Source organism: Aspergillus tanneri (genome assembly GCF_003426965.1).
Source record: "Aspergillus tanneri strain NIH1004 chromosome Unknown AapTan_3_pilon_pilon_pilon, whole genome shotgun sequence".
Lineage (NCBI taxonomy): Eukaryota > Fungi > Ascomycota > Eurotiomycetes > Eurotiales > Aspergillaceae > Aspergillus > Aspergillus tanneri.
Genome location: NW_022984630.1, coordinates 2,330,117 through 2,350,017, shown reverse-complemented (window position 1 = coordinate 2,350,017; position 19,901 = coordinate 2,330,117). Strand labels below are relative to the sequence as shown.

General features: G+C 48.9%; 6 protein-coding genes across 6 annotated transcripts; 2 read left to right on the top strand and 4 right to left on the bottom strand.

Moving 5' to 3' along the window:
* Positions 1–2,591: 2,591 nt before the first annotated feature.
* Positions 2,592–3,749, bottom strand: ATNIH1004_004579 (uncharacterized protein; the record flags this gene model as incomplete). The annotated part of the gene is made up of 3 exons (XM_033569249.1): positions 2,592–2,861; positions 2,915–3,228; positions 3,515–3,749. The coding sequence occupies 3 exons, from the start codon at positions 3,747–3,749 to the stop codon at positions 2,592–2,594; spliced, it is 819 nt and encodes a 272-aa protein (XP_033428055.1).
* A 1,123-nt stretch (positions 3,750–4,872) lies between these two features.
* Positions 4,873–6,323, top strand: ERG27 (3-keto-steroid reductase; the record flags this gene model as incomplete). Its single annotated transcript, XM_033569248.1, has 2 exons — positions 4,873–4,931; positions 5,048–6,323. The coding sequence occupies 2 exons, from the start codon at positions 4,873–4,875 to the stop codon at positions 6,321–6,323; spliced, it is 1,335 nt and encodes a 444-aa protein (XP_033428054.1).
* Positions 6,324–7,121: 798 nt separating this feature from the next.
* On the bottom strand, positions 7,122–8,511 carry MPG1 (mannose-1-phosphate guanyltransferase; the record flags this gene model as incomplete). The annotated part of the gene is made up of 5 exons (XM_033569247.1): positions 7,122–7,141; positions 7,203–8,079; positions 8,135–8,281; positions 8,385–8,428; positions 8,505–8,511. The coding sequence occupies 5 exons, from the start codon at positions 8,509–8,511 to the stop codon at positions 7,122–7,124; spliced, it is 1,095 nt and encodes a 364-aa protein (XP_033428053.1).
* Positions 8,512–9,057: 546 nt separating this feature from the next.
* ATNIH1004_004576 (uncharacterized protein) lies at positions 9,058–10,170 on the bottom strand (the record flags this gene model as incomplete). Its single annotated transcript, XM_033569246.1, has 1 exon — positions 9,058–10,170. The coding sequence occupies one exon, from the start codon at positions 10,168–10,170 to the stop codon at positions 9,058–9,060; it is 1,113 nt and encodes a 370-aa protein (XP_033428052.1).
* A 757-nt stretch (positions 10,171–10,927) lies between these two features.
* Positions 10,928–13,543, top strand: FTSH4 (i-AAA protease YME1; the record flags this gene model as incomplete). Its single annotated transcript, XM_033569245.1, has 5 exons — positions 10,928–10,957; positions 11,018–11,146; positions 11,205–11,313; positions 11,378–13,092; positions 13,148–13,543. 5 exons carry the CDS (start codon positions 10,928–10,930, stop codon positions 13,541–13,543), a joined length of 2,379 nt encoding a protein of 792 aa, XP_033428051.1.
* An 801-nt stretch (positions 13,544–14,344) lies between these two features.
* On the bottom strand, positions 14,345–16,213 carry GUT1_1 (glycerol kinase; the record flags this gene model as incomplete). The annotated part of the gene is made up of 4 exons (XM_033569244.1): positions 14,345–14,614; positions 14,681–14,847; positions 14,909–15,903; positions 15,960–16,213. The coding sequence occupies 4 exons, from the start codon at positions 16,211–16,213 to the stop codon at positions 14,345–14,347; spliced, it is 1,686 nt and encodes a 561-aa protein (XP_033428050.1).
* Between the last annotated feature and the right edge of the window lie 3,688 nt (positions 16,214–19,901).

Genomic DNA, 19,901 nt, shown 5'->3' with positions numbered 1-19,901 from the left:
TCTTGTCACGCGCGAAAAGAAAATGGACGGAAAGCGGGTGGCCTGTGTGGGAGGTTAGGTTGACTGTCCACAGCAGGAGCAGCAGCAGCAGCAGCCATTATCAGGCTAAATCTACTCTTGCGCGAGATCCCATGTATCCTAGCACTAACTACCACTGCGATTGATGTTATTATTGGGCGCGCATATGACTCGCAGTATCTCCCGTGGGCCTACAGTAGAACTAAACTCTGGATCGTGGGCGCACCTCGCGAGCGACTACTCTGTACGCCGTGTGTTTCAATCCACGCACAATCAGGCTTGACATAGAGGATGGGTATTTCTTGCCGCGGTACCGCCAACGATCATGGGCTTCTCCGCTTGGGTGAACCGGCGATTGGCTCCTCATGCCTACGACCGAGGTGGGAATATGAAACTAGGTGCTGGAGGTGTGCAGCTCTTCTTTGTGGATGATGCTAGACTTACATGTGCTTGATGCACCAGCATTCGATAGGTGGCCAGCACATAGAAAAATCTCCGATTTGCATGTTTCTAATGCACCGTCAGGTTTTATTGATCCACGCTGCGCAGCCACTCGCCCAAACGGCTCGGCGCGGAACTGTGAGGGAGGCGGATTATTTCGATTCCTGGCCTGATCGAATCAGGTGGAAATCAATCAATGCATAATGAGCTGGATGGGACACATGAATGAAGTGAAATGGCTCTTCAGGATGCCAAGTGCGCTGTCGGAAACGCCACTCGAAGATAGTAAAACATGACCAGTCCGGCTGGTATACCTCCTGGTTGGTACGCATCAATTACCATATTAATAGTATTCTCGTGTATTTCGAGTCTCATTGTCTATTATCTCTTGGTTAAACTGTCGGTGAGGCGTTGTTATCGGGTGAACTATTTCCTATCATGGCCTTTAGTGCCCTCCAGATCACAACTTGGTTTACGGAGTAGTTTGATTTACTAGTATTTTGTTATGCTTTATTTGTTTATTTTCTATTTTTTTAATTTCATGATTTGGTTTGTTCTCCCCTCTTATTGCTCTTCTCTCTTTTTTTGGCCCTCCGCGACCACCACTCTTCTTACGAGTGAGGCTCCTCGCGAGACAGTCGATGTATCAAGTAGAGTCACTGACTAGTTTAAAGTCTAGATTCCCGATTCCATCCTTGGGGGTAAATGGTATTGATTTTTTCAGCCTTGGCTCTGTGCGCCCAATCCCCACCGTTGTTAGTGGCTGCTTTCGTATGGAAACTCAAAAGAGAATATGGATCTGATCTGATCTGATCTGACCGAAGGGGCCAGCTGGCTTCTATAGGGTTTGAGAATGCTTACATGCAATCCTTTGGAGTGGCTGAGTCGTCTTTATTGAATCCTTTTGCCTCATTATTGCTGAGATCTCTCTCTTTAATTATTTCCCCGATACAGAGGACTTGGTGAATTGTACGAGTAAGCCGTGTTTCGCTGACTGATTTATCTATTAATCATTATATCTTATGTGGATCTGACTACACACAGCTAGCTGATCGACTTGACTTTTAATCATAGAGCAATTCTTTTTCACTAGTAGATAATGACGAGGTGATGCATGGATGATCGTATATCGAGCGATTCGCTCGGGTGTCCTGTCCCCTGGAGCTCTTATTGTGCTTGATGGCTGTAAGCCTTCTTTAGCTACGTCCCCAGGGACTGCGACCTGCCTCGTGGAGCATGCATGGAACGACTGGAAAGAGAGAGAGATTCTATTCTGGATGTTGAATCGATGTCAGATTCCTGAATCATGCATGGACAGACGCTATGGCCATTACGCCTGATATGGGGCAAAAATCTGCATGTCAGCATCGATTCCAGCTGATGTGCATCTCATCTCGTCTTGTACATAGATATGAATACTTTGTCCGTTGGATTTTCTGACGTAGATTAGCTACCCAGATCACCTGTCACAGTGCGGACGCCCGATAGCTACTAGTATAAAATGTCAATCACTGATCGATCTTTCTAAGCAAACCACAACCTTCGCCTTCCCAGATCCCGACAGCGTGGGGAAAACGCACGCCCCGTCCCTGTAGTCTGTACAACTTTCTACTCGCATCTGGTTGGTCCTGACCATCGTTAGGCTTGCGGGGTATACGAGCCTTGCATCCTGGCAGATATAGCCTGATCCAAACGTCATCTCGTTTCTCGTGAAACAGACTCTGCACCAGTATCTACCTGCCGTCCCGTCCAAGGTCTCTTTCCCATTATGGAATGGACGATGCTGTACGCTAGTGATTGCTCTGTTGTGGGGTTTTTACCTTCTTAGGAGTAAGCTTAGAAGTTTATGTAGCGGGGTCGTGATACTAGTATTCTGGAGGCTCATGGGAGCTTTGACAATTAATTTCCTGGGCATTTTTCCAGGATGACTGCTGAGTATTGAGTAGTTAGATAGACCGCCACGTCGTCCTCGTATTGAGTCAGGAGGTCAGGCAAAGAGCGCCGGTCACGGTCACGGTCACGGTCAGCTTAGCTTAGCTTCGTTTTCTGCTCTTGACTCATTACGAGTAGCCATTCACCATCAACTAACTAGATCCCTAGATTTAGTAATTGGATCAAACTACTGCCATAGTCTATGACTCCTCCTCGGCCAACCACAGCGCTATATTCTTCCATTCATCTGCTACCCTTTCCACCCACATCGACGAACAGTTCGCCACCACCCCCCGCAAAAACATCTCAGTACAACTTCCATCTTCCCCACCGGCTCCCGCATGGGCCGGCATACCTAGGTTAGTACGGATATGTATCTGCATCACCGTCATGTTCTGAAAAGGATACGAATTCTTCTCGTCTAGCGCAGCCGCTCCCAGCCCCAGCATGCAGCATAGGCGACTCAGCAACTGTTGGAAGAACCTCATTGCATGACAGACCTAATCGCCGGAAAACCTCATACCATGGGACACTGAATAAAGATTGATCGTGCTGGATGCGCAGCAGTTACTCCAGGATTGTCTCCCGGGGTCGAAGGCGATGAAGTTGAAGACTCCGCTGAATGTTGGTCCTGCGACTCGGACGGGTCCATATCAAGTGTCTGTTCTCCGAGCGAGGCAGGGATGAATGGGATGAATGGGAAGTGGGAGCTGATGGCTCCCAGGTTCAGAATGACGGCGTGGGTATGGTTTGTGTGCGAGATGGCTAGGAGCGCTAAAGCGGCTTTAAGAATGACTGGGGTGGGCCGACGCACTGAGACGGGAATATTGGATGCGGCTAAAGGACATGAACGTGTTCTTTCAGGTCGCAGAGATACTGGACCACTGCTATCTCTGCTCTTTATCGTCCAACATAGTACTCCTGGTCGTCATCACCCACAAAGGCAATGTCCCTGTTTGAAACTAAATCCGGCCATCGGCTTCGTAAAGCGCCAGATGCTTGCTGTACCAAATAGTGGGATATTATCGAGTATCCCAAATGATGCAGCTGACCGGGGCACTTGGTAGCGGAGGCTGCTCTCCTAGAGCACAGATGCGAATTTGGGACCCACTCACAAGCTTACCAGTAGCCACATCATGACCATTGATGATTGTATCTAGATCCTGCACGGCATCGGTAGAAATGGACGCTACTTCCACAATGCCACTGTAATTTTCAATCCTAGGAACCTGAAGACACTCCCGGCATTTTCGAGACACCTGAGGAGCCACGGCAATTCCGGCAAATATCACCGGCTTCAGATGCCCAGTCGTTCCAGTAGTAGTGTCTCTCAGTACTTCTGCCAGATTGTGGACCATTGTTGGAATCATCGCTGCATGGGTACATTTGTCTTGATATACTGCCTCGACCATCTCGTGCGGGCTGAAATTTGGACCAGCAACGACCATGCATCCGCTCCGTACTAGGGATAGAATCGTGCAGATAAACACAAAAGCGTGGACAGTTGGAGCCACTGCAACTATTTTCCCCAGGGAGGTTGTCCCTAAGCTCAAGGACTGATCTAGTACACTGAACCACCGGGCTGCTTTGATTAGACAATCATTTAGCGAGGCTGTCATCCCACATGTGAAAAGTATCAATCTCTCTTCTTCGTTATGGTCAACGGAATGTCACTGTGGACAGCCAGTGGGAGGTTGTTGTCGTCCAGAAGAGTCTGATTCACCATGCCTGTCATCCGTGACAGAGATCTTAACTATCTGACTTCTGAGACTCCATAACTATATCCTCCATGTCTTGAGCTTCGACATGGGAAAATCTCACTGGATTGATGGAAACGTGGACCATATCCGTTGAGAATGCCGCGAGCGTTGCAATTGCGTATCCCACCTATTTATGACAGAGGATGAAAAGGGAGTGCCTGGTGTCAGGCTGTGGGCTGTGAGACTATTGACGAGGTAATTGACAGCTCTGTTGAGAGTCGCGTGGCCCATCTCACATATTCCAGTTTCTCAGATGACGGAGAACCGACAAAGCCATATATATCTGGAGACTGACGAGTAGATACTATAGCCCGACTGTCAGGGTGCTTTTCGAGAATTTGATTAAATCGGTAGATGATTGTCTAGGATTGGAAATTGTATGAAGACTGGGCTCCCTAGGCTGACAGAGAGAATGCATAGTATGCAATGTAATTCACAAAAACATCAATCCTGGCAATAAGCTTAGAACTAGACTTAAACAACAGCTGACAACACCTATGAGGGGTATTTAAACTATCACGTACACACATCTAGTGCCTTAGATAATGCCTGAGGCTGAGCTATCTTATCTAATCCACGGCAGCAATCACATGATCGATGTTCTGGTCGGCTTCAATTTCGGCGCCCTGCATCAGTTGTCGGGTGTAGCTTCCATCGCCACATCGGCTCTGACGCAGTAGACATCTAATTGTGAGACTATTCACTCCGCCAACTGACTGTCATGGCCGATAAGGCAGCCAAGCAGGACCAGACTGTCATCCTGGTCACCGGTGCCAACAGGTACGGCCTCCATTTTTCTGCCTCAGTGACTGTCCGCTTCTGTGCTCTTCTCTCTGCAATTCGCTCTCATCCCTGACTTATCACCCCGTTTGTGCCAATCGTGCCTGTCCTTGCAGTGGTCTCGGTTTTTCGATCTGTTGTCGCTTAGCGGACGAGTTCCTGAACGCTTCTCAGAGTACCGCCCACCAGTTCTTGACCATCATCTTCACCACTCGGAGTATCCGAAAAGGGGAAGACACTCTCCATCGCCTGAAAGACCATCTACGGAGTACCTGGACCTATTCGGCTGCGGCAACACGAGTGACCTTTGTCCCCGAGAATGTCGACCTGTCCAATCTCCTCTCCGTTCGGGCCCTCTCTCACCGACTGCAGCAAACATACTCCAAGCTAGACGCCATCCTACTTAATGCCGGTGTGGGCGGCTGGACGGGCATCGACTGGTTCAGAGCCATCTGGGATATCTGCACCGACCCTGTGCATGCGGTTACCTGGCCGGCATACAAGCTCGCACCCGCCGGCGTGGTGACCGATCCTCAAACCGCGCAGACGGAGCAAGAGCCCCGATTGGGGGCTGTCTTCTGCGCCAATGTCTTTGGTCACTACATGCTCGCACACAATGTTATGCCGCTACTGAGACGGTCAGACCACCCCGGTCGAGTCATCTGGGTGTCCAGCATCGAGGCAACATTGAAGTTCTTCGATGTCGACGACTTCCAGGGCCTGCGCACCATAACTCCCTACGAGTCCTCCAAAGCATTAACCGATATCCTGGCTCTGACGGCCGACCTCCCTAGTTCCGCCCCCTGGGTTAAGAGTTTCTACGGAATTGATGACAACGTCCCAAACAATAAAGACAACGACAACGATAACGACCACCCCCTTCTCTCCACCCCGAACATGTACCTCACGCACCCCGGAATCTGTGGCACCAGTATCCTTCCTCTCCCACTACCGCTGTTTTACCTGATGCTCTCGGCATTCTGGCTTGCCCGCCTGCTTGGTTCCCCCTGGCATACCCTCTCCACGTATATGGGTGCTTGTGCCCCGGTCTGGCTCGCCCTAGCTACACAGTCCGGCTTGGATGAGGCGGAGTCGCCGTACCGACGTCATGGCGGGGGACGAGCGAAATGGGGATCATCCTGCGGACTCTTTGGGCCTGATCGTCCTGCGTCCACCGAGGTTGATGGATGGGGCCACGGCGGGGTCGTTGGACCTGCCGTGGTGGATGAAGACCGAACTCGTCGTCGGAAGAGAGGCGCGCAGGATCTCACAGCGGAAGAGAAGGTGAATTTTGAGGAACTGGGTCGCAAATGTTGGCAGCAAATGGAGGAGTTGCGGCTCCAATGGGATCTGCTTCTCGATCAGGCGGAAGAGCAGTCTGGTTCTAATTAATCCAGTGGATCATTAGTCTGGTAGGATTTTCGGGGTCGAGTTCATTTCCTTTTTCTTTTTTTCTGCTTTTTTAATCATACATTATACAGAATCTGAGCTAGATTCAATAGATAAACGTTTTTAATCCGACTTTAATTAACCTACAAAATGCAATTCATCCATAGCAAAAGAGAAAAAAAATGTAGTTGATCTTTTTTTATTCATCTCTGCCTCCCATATTTACATTCCTTAAACCCCAGTTCACATAGATCATTAAAATCAGATAGTGTATTATCCCATGCGCTCGCCACTCCCCGAATAAGCAGACGCAGAGCAAGGCAGAAGAGAAATCAGTGTGCGTGAGAAGGAAAGAGAGAGAAAGAGAAAGCACGACATTGATGATTTCGGGCAATGTCTGGAAAAATGGGAGGTGACGATGGATTAACACTGTATAATAAAAGGGATATAGGAAACGGATTACTAAAGCTTTGGAAGGAAGCAGTCCAGACACACTCATACCATCAAGGTCTGCGATCGTGTGTATACGGACAGACCGAATAGGAAATAGTAAGGGTTTATGCAAGAAGAGAGAAAGGCGTGAGAAGGAGAAGCAAGAACCGCAACAAGTTAACAACTTGAAAAAAGAGGCGTCGTGCTCTTGACCAACAAACCAGGCAAGCTCAAGTCGGATCGAAATCAAAGGACGCAAAAGCAAACAGATAAAACGACTCCGGTTGTATGCATCTGGGCGGTTGCGAAGTATAGGCGGTTTCAAATCAAGATATTCGAGGACATATCGACATAAAGGAAAATAAGGGATTACATGATGATAGCGGGAACTACACCGGGATTGTTAGCCACACGGGACAGTCGAAAGCATGGTGTGCAAAATTCACTCACCATCAACGTTCTGCTTGATGCTCTTGTGGGGCAGAATAGAGCCACCGTTTACATAGACTTCGTCGGCAATGGTAACGTCGTCACCCAGCACGGTGACATTCTCTAAGCGAGCCCACTTGCCCACGGAGCTGTTCCACCCGACAATGGTCGACTTGACCCAGGCATGATCCTTGACCTTGCTGTTTTCCAGGAGCACACAGCGTTGCAAACGAACCCCGTCGCCGACAACAACATTGGGACCAATGACCACGTTAGGGCCAATCCGACAGTTCTTGCCAATCTTCGCCGTGGGATCAACCATGACATTTCCGCCATACACGTAGGGATCGCAGTTGGGGGCGAGGAGCTTGGAGTTGCGCTTGGCTAGCGAGGTGAGGTACAGGCACGTGCCGCTAAGGAAATCCTTAGGCTGACCAACATCCATCCAGAAACCCTCAAGGTCAAAGGAGTGGAGCTGACTATCCTTGCAAATGGCGGGGAACGTCTCTTGTTCGATCGAAGTCGGGCGCAGCTCGATGCGGCTCAAGACACTAGGGTTCAGGATATAGATACCGGCATTGATCCGGTTGCCGACAAACTCCACAGGCTTCTCGACGAAGCGATCGATGCGGGAAGCATGGTTGGGCTTGTGAACGACGACACCATATTTGGAAGGTTCATCAACCTTGGTCACGACAATAGTACCCTCATCACCATGGTTCCTGTGGAACTCCGCGAGCTGCTTGAATGGATAATCGCAAATGACATCGGAGTTCAGGACGAAGAAGGGGGAGTCGTCCTTGCCCAAGATCTTCTCTGCCAGTTTCAGGGGACCAGCCGTGCCGAGCGGCTCGGACTCGACAGAGAACTCGATTTTGACATTGTATTGTTCCTCATACTACGCGGTCGATGAGTGTTCGGATTGGGCAATTCCCAAGGGGCGGTGCGCATACCTTCTTGAGGGCTGAGACCATTACATCTGGGCGATAGTTAACAGCGAGAACGATATCCGTAACACCAGCCGCAGCCAAGCTCTCGACTTGGTGAAGGATCATAGGACGGTTTCCGAATTCCACCAAAGGCTTGGGGAGCGTCAATGTCTATCGAGAGGACGGCATGGATTAGCGACACATCTTTGACCGAACGGCTGGGATATTCATTCCAACATCAGAATCATCGGCGGGGGTGAGGGGAATTCCTTACCAGAGGACGCAGACGGGTACCAAAGCCTCCGACGAGAATAAGAGCTGGAAAACAGGTCAGATGGGACAGGTGAATTGGCAAAGGCTACTCGGGCCCACGGAGAAAGAAAGAAGTACATACCCTTCATAGTGAGAGTGGGATGATATTAAGATCTGGAGAACGAGAGACGAAACAAACAAGAGGGAAAAGGAGTGAAGAGAGGGGTAGTGAAAAGGGTCCAATGACCAGAGGAGAAAAACAAACAGATATCCACGGGGAAAGAAGAGATCATTCGATCGATTGGGAGATGCACACGATCTGAACCTCTCAGGGAGAAAAAGGAGGCGAGGGCGAAGAAGAGGAAGAAGATGTTTCATTATAATGCGGAAGAACACCTGGCGTTCGATCCCCGTATTGCCCGCGTATTGTTGTACGGTATCCAGGCACACTGGCAGGCTGTTTGCCGCAAACACCAAGTACGGTACCGTAATGTCCGAAGTTGGCTTAGGCCGACTGGCATCAGGTGGTTCATGGGACCACTTGCAGCCGCTGACTGGCCAACTGCGATATTCCGTCCTGATCCTATTTTTATACATAAAAGAGGCTCCCCACCAGATCCAGAGAGGATATAAGGAACAAAAAGTCCATCCTACGGAAAGAAAGACATGCAAGCGAATTATGATTTAGGTCGTTTCTAATTATACCCCGAGTCCTCAGGCGTGTCTGGCGGCAGAAGAGGGTTTTTCTTGGGAAAATGCCTTGGCCCACCCTGTCGCTGCCTGTTGCTGTCACCGCCTTCTGCATCCGGCACAAATAGCTTGATCCACTCGTGGACTTTGCTAACTTTCGCCCGCATTGCGTCGTCGACGTTCTTGGGTGCACCGTCTTGGTTAATCTCACGCAGCCTCCTTGCACTATACATTCCACCGGTATCTGTTGCGTCGACCCGATGTCGGTGCAGCAGGTCAATCTTAGTCACCCCTTTCCTAAGACTCTGGCCGTACACCCGTTTCCGGAATGAACTCAGTGCTACCATCCGCAGTAGGACAATGTCCCGCGGCCGGACGGTCGACAGCGACCGTCCAAGTTCGTGCTCATCGCCGCAGTCTCGCTCCGCGGGTTGAAGCCAAAACGTAACCCCAAAGCCGCTACGGGTATCATCCCCTACCACCATCTCAACCAGATCTAATTCACGTTGCCAGTGCCGCGTCACAATGCGACGCGGCGGGCGGATGGTGATGATGCTGACGATAAGATTAACTGTCATCGTCTGAGGCACAATGCCCTCCAGGTATGCAGCGCTAGGAATCTCTTGGAGATCGGTGATATGTCCATGCATGGAAAGCGCCGGTCTCAGAGCCTCCTCGTCGCTGCTAGTTGCAATCGAACTGCCGGTGCTGTCTGCCCAGAGACGGCTCTCTTTCAGCGAGTCCTCGGAGTGATCACCAGGCGCCGATATCTCGGACGTTTCGTGGATCTCAAAGGAATGGTCGTAGAATTGGGAGAGTGCCGAGTCTTCCGTTGCTGGTATTGATATTCTGCTTGGAGTTGCTAGGTCGTTAATGGTGAAGAACCGAGCCACTTGAGAACCCGATATGTCCTTTGGAGTAGACACTTCCGGAATAGCCAGATCCTGTAACAGCCTCCATTTCACCGGGTTACAAGCATCCGAGAATGAGCGAAATCGCTCATTTTCAATGCCCGCATCATGGAATGGATAGACCGGTGCATTCAGAAGCTCGTTTTCCTCCCAACTAAGACTCTGTAAGGTAGGGGCTCCCGTGAGGAAAATGACCTTTTTGGACATCTCTGACCGGAGCTCGACAGACCGTTGGCCATGGAGTAAAGTAGAGCACAAATCTCCCTTCACCTGGGTGAACTTCAATATAAAACCCGGAGAGAAATGCCCTACTGTTGAAGGAAATAAATGGGAACCTCTTCGAAGTCAATGCGGTTTCTTGAGCAAATCTAACACAACATGTGTAAGATTTCGGAAGCGGAATATGTATAGAAATATTGGATCCTTGGGCGGACTATGCCAGGTGCATCCAACGGTGTATATATTATATATGCTTTGTAGTGGTTGACGCAAGTTGATGTCTATTGTGCCTCGTCATCGATGGTCGAGACGAACCATGGATTCGTCATGTTGCAGGATGTGTGTTTTTGTGTCATTGTTGCTCCGTCTGTAGGATAGAGTTGTCTGCCTTAACAGCTCCCAAGAAGAAGAAGAGGCCGGATTATTAAATTGAATTATCGGCACTGGCGGCGCCCTTGTCGAAGATGCGGATGGAATCTCATGGACTTAATACTGCCTGAGGCATAAAACACGTGATCCACCTCTGCGAGCGCTGCTACAGCAGTGGCAAACCTCCGATGAATTCGCCGCCGCAAGAGTCCCGCCGGTACTCGTCCACCTGCCACCAGACCTTGATCTGCTGTCAGTCGGTGATGGCATTCTTCTCTTCTAAGAATTAGCCCTGTATTGCCTCACCTCTGTCTATCTCCCCGAGGAATAGATATTTTCTTCGTTGCGGCTAAGTGCCGCTTTCCATTGGTCAACCATGGCCTTTCAAGTTCCGATTCCTAGACCTGTAGGTACCTCGATCTCGGTCTTGCGCAATAATTTTTCTGACTCCTCGCGTGTTAAATAGAGTATCTCGGTGGTATCATCGGATATCTGGCCTTTGATGTCGAAGCTCCTCAATGTGCCGTGGAAGATTCCCGGCTCCACTGCTCCCCTAGACCTCGCTCAGCGCACAGTTGGCGAAGCGAGTTCAGCGGTATGTCTCGACTGAAGGAATGGTCGTTGCTATGATATGTTGTTGATCATCTGTTTAGGGATCTAGTACCGTCGCGCTACCGGAATTTTTGAACACGGTGTCCTCGGAATCTCTGCGAGCAGACGTGATGTGTCAACCCATGCAATGGCCACGTTCCCTATTCAACGGTAATATGGATTCCAATCTCTGAGGTGCCTGGAAACTCTAGCTAACTCCTTGGCTATGTATTAGGGCTCACGTTTTCAACTTCTCCATCTCGTATTGCTCGATCTTTCTCGCCGCCCTCTTCTCGCACCTATTCCACCTTTGCTGCGTCCCTGAATCAACTTCGCCACACTCCTCAAAAACCCGGTCTTTCCAGATCACAGCAGCAACGGTTTATATTTGGTGCTCCCTCTCAAAATCTTCTGGCGCAAAAGGAAAAAACCGCGAATAACAATCCCAACAATGCTAATGCTCAAAACTCTTTTTACCAAGACCTCCTTCGTGCCAACATGCCGGCGATCATTGTTGAACGGTATAAAAGCGGCCATTTCGCCGGCAACCAACTTTCGGAAGCGATCTATTTGAAGGCTTTGCAGCGCGTCGGAGGAGCTGATGCTGCAGCGATGGCTCCAGTCTCGAATCATAATGTCAGTCCCGAGCAGCTCCAAGCTATCGGTCAGGCTGTTGCAGCGCAGAAACATGGCGGTCAGGTTGGCTTGGCAACAAAGCAGAACGGTACTGGAGCTAAAGAAGCGCCTCTGTACGTCGTTGTCGAGGAGTCTCTTGGCAGTTCCATATTCCGCTGGATTAAGTTCTTTCTGTACTTTGGTTTCTCCGTATACATGTCTCTCGTCTTGATTACTGTGCTTGTGGAAACAACGGGTGCTCTGAAGAACATTCGAGGCCCACAGAGCAATGAGGCTCAGCCTCAGCAACAGAATGTCCGTTTCAGTGATGTGCACGGGTGTGATGAAGCAAAGGATGAGCTTCAGGAGCTCGTTGAGTTTCTACTAAACCCGGATCGGTTTTCGTCTCTTGGTGGCAAGTTACCCAAAGGTGTTCTTCTCGTGGGACCCCCCGGTACGGGAAAAACGCTTCTTGCTCGTGCCGTTGCAGGCGAGGCTGGGGTTCCTTTCTTCTACATGTCTGGTTCTGAATTTGATGAGGTTTACGTGGGTGTTGGTGCCAAGCGCGTCCGCGAACTATTTGCCCAGGCACGAGGCAAGGCCCCCGCTATCATCTTTATTGACGAATTGGACGCAATAGGTGCCAAGAGAAACGAAAGGGATGCGGCATACGTGAAGCAAACTTTGAACCAACTTCTTACCGAGCTTGATGGTTTCTCCCAGACCAGTGGAGTGATTATTCTTGCGGCGACCAACTACCCACAGCTGCTGGACAAGGCGTTGACGCGACCCGGTCGATTCGACCGGAAGGTTGTTGTTAGTCTTCCTGATGTCCGGGGTCGCATGGATATCCTCAAACACCATATGAAAGACATACAGATCAGTACCGACGTGGATGTTGCAGTGCTCGCGCGCGGTACACCTGGTTTCTCCGGTGCTGATTTGGAGAACCTTATCAACCAGGCTGCCGTCTACGCCAGCAGGAACAAGAAGAGCAAGGTTTCCGCCAAGGATCTGGACTGGGCCAAGGACAAGATCATGATGGGAGCAGAAGCTCGCAGCAGAATCATCCAGGACAAAGACAAGCTTTTGACGGCGTACCACGAAGCTGGCCATGCTCTTGTGGCCTATTTCTCGCCGTCCTCAACACCGCTGTACAAGATTACTATCGTTCCTCGCGGAATGGCCTTGGGTGTGACACACTTCTTGCCCGAGATGGATATGGTGTCTAGGAATTACACTGAATATTTGTCTGACATTGACGTTTCCATGGGTGGCAAGGCTGCGGAAGAGCTGATTTTTGGACCTGACAAGGTCACAAGCGGCATCTCAGCTGTAAGCATGCCTTTTGCCCTTTATAATTGACGCAGTTACTAACTCCATTAATTAGGACATCCAGCAAGCTACGGAAACCGCCTTCACTTTGATCACTCGATTTGGATACTCCAAGAAACTCGGAAACGTCGATCTCTCGACCAACTATGACAGCCTCTCGTCTGAAACCAAGCAGGAGATCGAATCCGAAGTTCGACGATTAGTTGAGGAGGGCCGAGTACGCGCCGAGAAAATTTTGACCGAAAAGCGAAAAGAACTGGAGCTTTTGACCCAGGCTTTGATTCAGTACGAGACCCTTACCAAGGAGGAAATGGAGATAGTCTTGAGAGGGGAGAAACTAGAAAAGCTGGAGCCAACGGCGCCGATGCCCCTCACTTTGCCCGAAGCTCTTCAGACTGCGAAGTTGAGTTCACCTCCTTCTCGGCAGGATTCTCCGACACCAACGAAGTAAATCCCCTGGTCTGACGATTCTCTCAACCCTTTCCTGTTTTCTTTCTTTATTATAATCACTCTTGCGTTTTGTTTGTCGGTCCACAGGTGCATCAGCGATCACGTATTGTTGCACATCTCGGTTGCTCCGTGGAGTCGGCCCCGTTTGACCTAACTTCTTATTTCATTATTCCTACCTTATTCGGTGTTTAGTCTTCCTCTGCGTTTGGTTTTCCTTTCTTTTGTTTCCCTTATCCCCTCTTGTCCTTGGCTTTGAATATTTACCCTCGAAATTTGAAATAAACACAGCATCTGGGCATCTGGCATATCAGGATTGAGGAGTGAATACCCAAGCGCTGGAAGCAAGTGTGGCTTTGATTTAACCTGGGCTGTACTGTATTGTACATACATCCATAAACAAAATTAAATGCTGAATTTTAGAGCGAACATTGGCCGTTTTATAAATAGACTTGTTTGTACGTTTCGAGTACTTATGCGGGGTGATATAGCTATTCATACTGCCCATTGAAAATGAAGCTAAAAGTAAAAGTAATCTTTGAAGATATAGATTGTTCTAAATATGTATGTAAAAAGCTAATGTATGTACCAGAATGATGAAGGACAAAATGAACTACCCAAGATGAAGAATTGGGTATCTTTATCAAAGACACCATACCGCCGGATTTAACAATAAAACAAAAAACCCAATGACCCCAATGGCTCATTAAAAAGAAACATGCAGCGCTTAATCGCAAAATCATCCAAATATTAGGTTATATATGCATATATTCTCTTCCTCTTTTGCATTCAGAGGGAGAGTGAATCACTCGTCGTCTCCTCCTTCCATTTCACTCGAGTCAGTCCAGCCCCGAGACATCTCGACGGCCTTGGACCAGCGCTTATACATCTTCGCACTCTGCTTTGTAGAGATACGGGGTTTGAAGGACGTGCGGTTGGCGTGATTCATGTCTTTGAGATCGCTGAAATCTTTCCAGACATTGATGGCGAAGCCGGCAGCGATGGCTGCTCCCAACGCGGTGGTCTCGTGCATAGCTGGGCGCTCGACGGGGATCTGAACGATGTCTGCTTGGGTCTTTAGGATAATCATGTTAGCATTACCATTGCCACCGAGTAGGGACAAAAGATCGAGATTACACACCTGCATGCAGATATCGGAGTTGCTCATTCCACCGTCAACAGCAAGTTGGGTCAATTTGTGACCACTGTCCACCTCAATGGCGTCAAGAATTGCCTTGGTTTGGAAGCAAGCCGCCTCCATGGTCGCTCGGGCGATATGTCCCTTCTGAGTGTGTTGAGTGATGCCAACTGTATCACTGTTAGCAATGACAATCTTAAAAGGTCTTACATGCCAGCAGGCTGCACATACAGATAGTTCCCTTGGCATCATCGATCCAGTAAGGTGCGAACAGACCGCTAAATGCAGTGACGAAAACACAGCCCCCGCTGTCGGGAACGGATGCCGCAAGGTCGCTGACTTTTCGCGAGTCACGGAAGAAACCCAGATTGTTCATGAGAAATGAAACACCGCTACCAGCAACAGCCACACTGCCTTCTAATGCGTACACAGGTTTTCGATCTTTACCCAACTGGAAGCCCACTGTGGCTAGAAGGCCGTGTTTCGAGATGACCGGTTTCTCACCGACATTATATAGCAAGAAGCATCCCGTGCCGTATGTGTTTTTGGCGCTTCCGGGCGTAAAGGCGCAGTGACCAACTAATGCTGACGACTGATCACCCAGACAGCTGGTGATCGGGATCCCTTCCAGCGGGCCCGAGCTGATGCTTCCGTAACCCTCGGGGTCTGCTGACGGGACGATCTTCGGCAGTCGAATCTTGTTCCTATCCAACCCGAAGAAATTCAGCAACCGGTCATCATAGTCGAGCGTTTCCAGGTTCATAAACATGGTTCGCGATGCATTGGTCACGTCAGTGGCGAGGCGGCCACCAGCCGGACCACCGTTCAGGTTATAGATAAGCCACGAATCGACCGTTCCAAACGCGAGCCTACCCTCATCGTAGGCAGCCCTGACTTCAGGTAGATTTTCCAGCATCCATACTAGCGTGACCGAAGATGGATATGTGGACAACGGAAGACCACAGATGTTCTTGAGCTCGTCTGCCCCAGGCCTGGACTTCAGCTCGCGGACCAGACCCTTGGTTCGGGTATCGGGCCATGCGATAGCGTTGTGTAGCGGTTCGCCGGTTTCCCAGTCCCAGCACAATGTCGTCTCTCGCTGACTGGTGATGCCAACGGCCTCGATTTCATCCGTGGAATGGCCGAGGGCGAGGAATGTCTTCATGGCCTCCTCAATACAGATGTACACCGAATCCACCAACTCCCAGGGGTCTTGTTCGTGCCACCTAGCAGGGGCCGTTAGTGACACGTGGGCGGACAACGGGACAAAGAAAAAGCTTACCCTGAGTGTTCGTGGATCTGACGAAATTCGGTCTGGTATTTCGCCACGGGATTTCCAGCGCAGTCGAAAATGATAAAACGGGAACTGGTGGTCCCCTGATCAATGGCACCAATGAAACGATCCTTTAGGTTGTCGTTGCGACGGTCTTCATTCTGTAAAAGCGGGCGATTGCCATCATGCGTTTGGTAGGCGTGAAGATCGACGTAACGTTCGTTAAGATCTTGCTCGTCGACGAGGGAGTCCAGATCCGACATATCGAAAGGATTTCTCATTCTGATGGGGGGATTGAAGTATGGTTTATAAGCAGACCTAGGATGAAGGGGGAATGGCTGAGATTTCCCTCCAGAATTTGCCTAGAAGCTAGAAGAGACGAAGCGAATGGCAAGGATGGAAGAACCAGGGCAGTAGGAATTGATTTTGGGGGGGGGAGAAAATGGCAAAAATTTACGTCCCCCGTGTGGTTCTTAAGAGAGGAGGGGAAGAACACCAAAGATGGTGAAGAGAGCAGTACTACGAGGGAGAGAGGTGGTGGGGGGAAAGCGTGAAAAGGATACTGGGCAGCCAAGATACTGAGGAGTTGTTGAAGTGGATGAGAGTGACGTATCCCGAGTGGCTGTTTGGCAAAAACGAAGACGATAGAGAAGCGACCAGAAGAGAAAAAGAGAGAGGGGATGAGGTCACTGATTGGGTGTGGTTTAAAGGGGTGGCGAGGCAGTAAAGCAGGAAAAAAGAAAAGAGGAGGAAAGATTCGCTTGGAGTCCATGAACGGAGAAGGGATGACTCTTTATCCAACCCGGTGGATCTGGAACGGTTAGGATGGTATGGGGGAATGCACGGATGGACCTCCAGAAAGCGATACAATACGTGCATCCATACGAAGGATTAGCTAGGCATTTCGGAGTTGCTGTCGAGGTAGTCGGCGACTCTTGACCCGTTCATTTGTTCGTCAACCGTAGTAAGTACTCTGTCGTTTGGCGGAGAAGTGGGGGCGTGGGGGAAAATGGAATCAAATCAAACCCTTCCAGTTTCTTCTAGCTTTCCAATTTTCTTTTTTTTTTTTCCTGATCAGACGACCATTGTTCGTCGTCAGCACTGACATTCATTTCCCTTCATACACGGATGGAGATGCTTGTTTGTAAATTTTAGGAAGGTTAGCCTGGAGCGGAGTCCGGCGAGTTTGGTACTGCCACCCTTGATCCTCACGCTAACCATTCCCATTTCTGTGACCTCCTCTCTGGGTATCCTATTTCGGATTTCATTTTTTCTTTCTTCTTTCTTGCGAATCCTATTATCACCATCCATTATCAATTTCTGTTACCTTGGGGATTGCCATTATTTAATTCCTCGATTTTCGTCTACTTTTCCTCTATCTACTTAATTCATACTTCTATCCCTCTGGATGCATTAGGTAAACACACCTTTCCATCTGGGAAAGTGCATCGGCAGGGCTTCCGGTCTTCGAGCTCGACGCGACTAAGAATAGTCGACGGACTCCCACATGACATCGATCACGGACCCATCGTCGATTCCATGGTTGTCGCTTCTTGTTGGGTTCCATCTCCACCTGGATTACTTTCGGTGCCTAGAACCCTCTCAAGCTATTCTGGAACAATACAATCGTTATTAATTAATCCCTCTTCCCCTGCCGAGGTTATAGTGCATAGTTATTGTGTTTCATTCCTTCGATGGGATTGAGAAGACTACGAAGTAGACTCTCCCACTAAAAGAGAGAGAGAAAAAAAAGAAAAATCTCAAGAAATGTAGACTTACTGATTCAGCCATCAGCGAGTGACCTTCTTCCCGCAGGAAGTACAAAGATGCCGATCTGGAATCGAAAATCTATAGAAGGCCAACCTCCCTCCCTAGACGAATTGTCTATAATCTTTCTAGCAAATAATACAGAATACTCCGTACATGTATGGAGTAACCTAATGAATCGCTCTCTCCAAAAAATCTCTGCCAAGGATCCAACAGGGCGATAGAGGGGCTCTGTGGGCTTTTTGCTCATGTCGATCGAGCACATGACACTGTTCAATTTTCTCCCGCCCTTCCGTTTTTCCTGAGAATTGCGCATCTAGACCGGGCCTTTTTACCCCTGGATCGATTTTTTCTGATCATGAGAGTCTTTCGAGTTTGGCCTTCACTTTTGTTTTTTTTTTTTTTTTTTTTTTTTTTTTTTTTTTTTTTTTTTTTTTTTGTATTTTCTTCCCTTCTTGTTTTCTTCTTTATCATATATAAATTTACCAATATAATTCAAAAAAAAAAAAAAAAACTGACTCTGTTCATATCTTTTAGTCATGTCTACAGATCTATGAAAGATCGTTCCTACGTAAGTACTCTGTACTCCGTAGTCCAGCAAGAGACGAAAGTCATGCCGATTTACGGAGAGATTCGAGCGGCACTCGGTCGGCCCCTCCCTTCAGCCTCGGGATCATCTGCGTGTCCCGACCGACAGATGGCCTGGACGCTGCGGTTCCTTATAGATCCAGCAAGCTACTGGGACTGGGTGAACGACCCCTGCCTTCTAATAACTTAAACACCTGAAAATAATAAAAATAGAATCAAGCTATTCTCACATGAAATAAAAGGGAAAAAAGTCCATAGTGCTTATTAAAGTACTTAATTGTAGTTAGTTAACTAACAGGTAATTACTTAGCTTAGTGCATTGAAGGTATACTCAATGGCTCCAATCGATCTGAAAATTCACAAGCCAAGAATCCTCCATCTGGGCGTCGATGTCATGACTTTGTATCCCAGGTCCAACATACAGAGTAGGTAATTGCTCTGTAGTGTACAGCGTACTCCGTACACAGGTAGAAGCTCCGGCGACGGTCCACTTTCCCCTTCAGGCCGGATGGTGACGTCTTCGACTTGATGTTTAGCCAAGATCATTCAGGGTTGATCCTAAATCGTTGGTCCTAGTTCGGTGGATGCATTGACTGAAACTATGCAGGACTCTGCAGTATATATACTAATTAAATTGTCACCAATGTGATATTGGTAGGGCTTCACCCGGCTCTCGTCATGATAGGATGATGCCTTGCCCGTATAGTATTACCCGACCAGTCCGAACGTCTTGACTATAGAAACGGCGATTGCACTAAAAGTAAATAACGCCATTAACTAGACCTTCCTGTAGCTTCATAAATACAACTACTTACCTCCTAGATTTGTCAAACGATCCGGCAACATCTTCCGAGCCAGGATACAAAAGCGGGGTAAATGAACCACCAAGAATGGAAAATGGCGCAGCATTTATCGCCTCTGAAGTTTACAACCTCGCAGACCAGGACAAGGACGTGGTGCTCATTGCACATTCCTATGGCGGGATACCGGCAACGCAGAGTACCAATGGGTTAGGGAAGACTGAGAGACAGATGCAGAGTAAAAAAAGCGGGAATGTACGGTGTCTATATGAACTGCGTCGTGCTGCCTTTGGGAGAGTCGGATGCAAGTATCTTATTGGATTCAGATGTGCTATTGAAGGAACAAATCGGGGAGTTGAGAGTTGGTGTTTGTTTATTACCTATTTTTCCTGCTTCCCCGTCTGAGCTTACTATTCTAGCTTATATAGAAAATAGGACGATGGCTGGTTGTATCACTCTGATATCCCGTTATCTGCTTGTTTCTCAGACCGCAAGGAAATTCACCCGCCACTCTGCTTCTACCTTTCCAAGCAAAATTGACCCATGCTGCGTATAAGGATATTCCTGTGTCTTATCTTCGTGTGAAGACGATCTGTGTATTCCAGCCACACTACAGAAAGCGTCAATTGCCATGATTGAGAGGAGAGTGGGCAAAAGGTTGATGTGACGACCATTAAGGCTAGCCATTGCCAGCTTATCAGAAGGCCAAAGGCAAAGGCGGATTGGGTGTTTTTGCCAAGGTGCAACCTGAGCAGTTGCGAGGGTCTTGGTTGAAGTATTAATTCGCTATTAAATT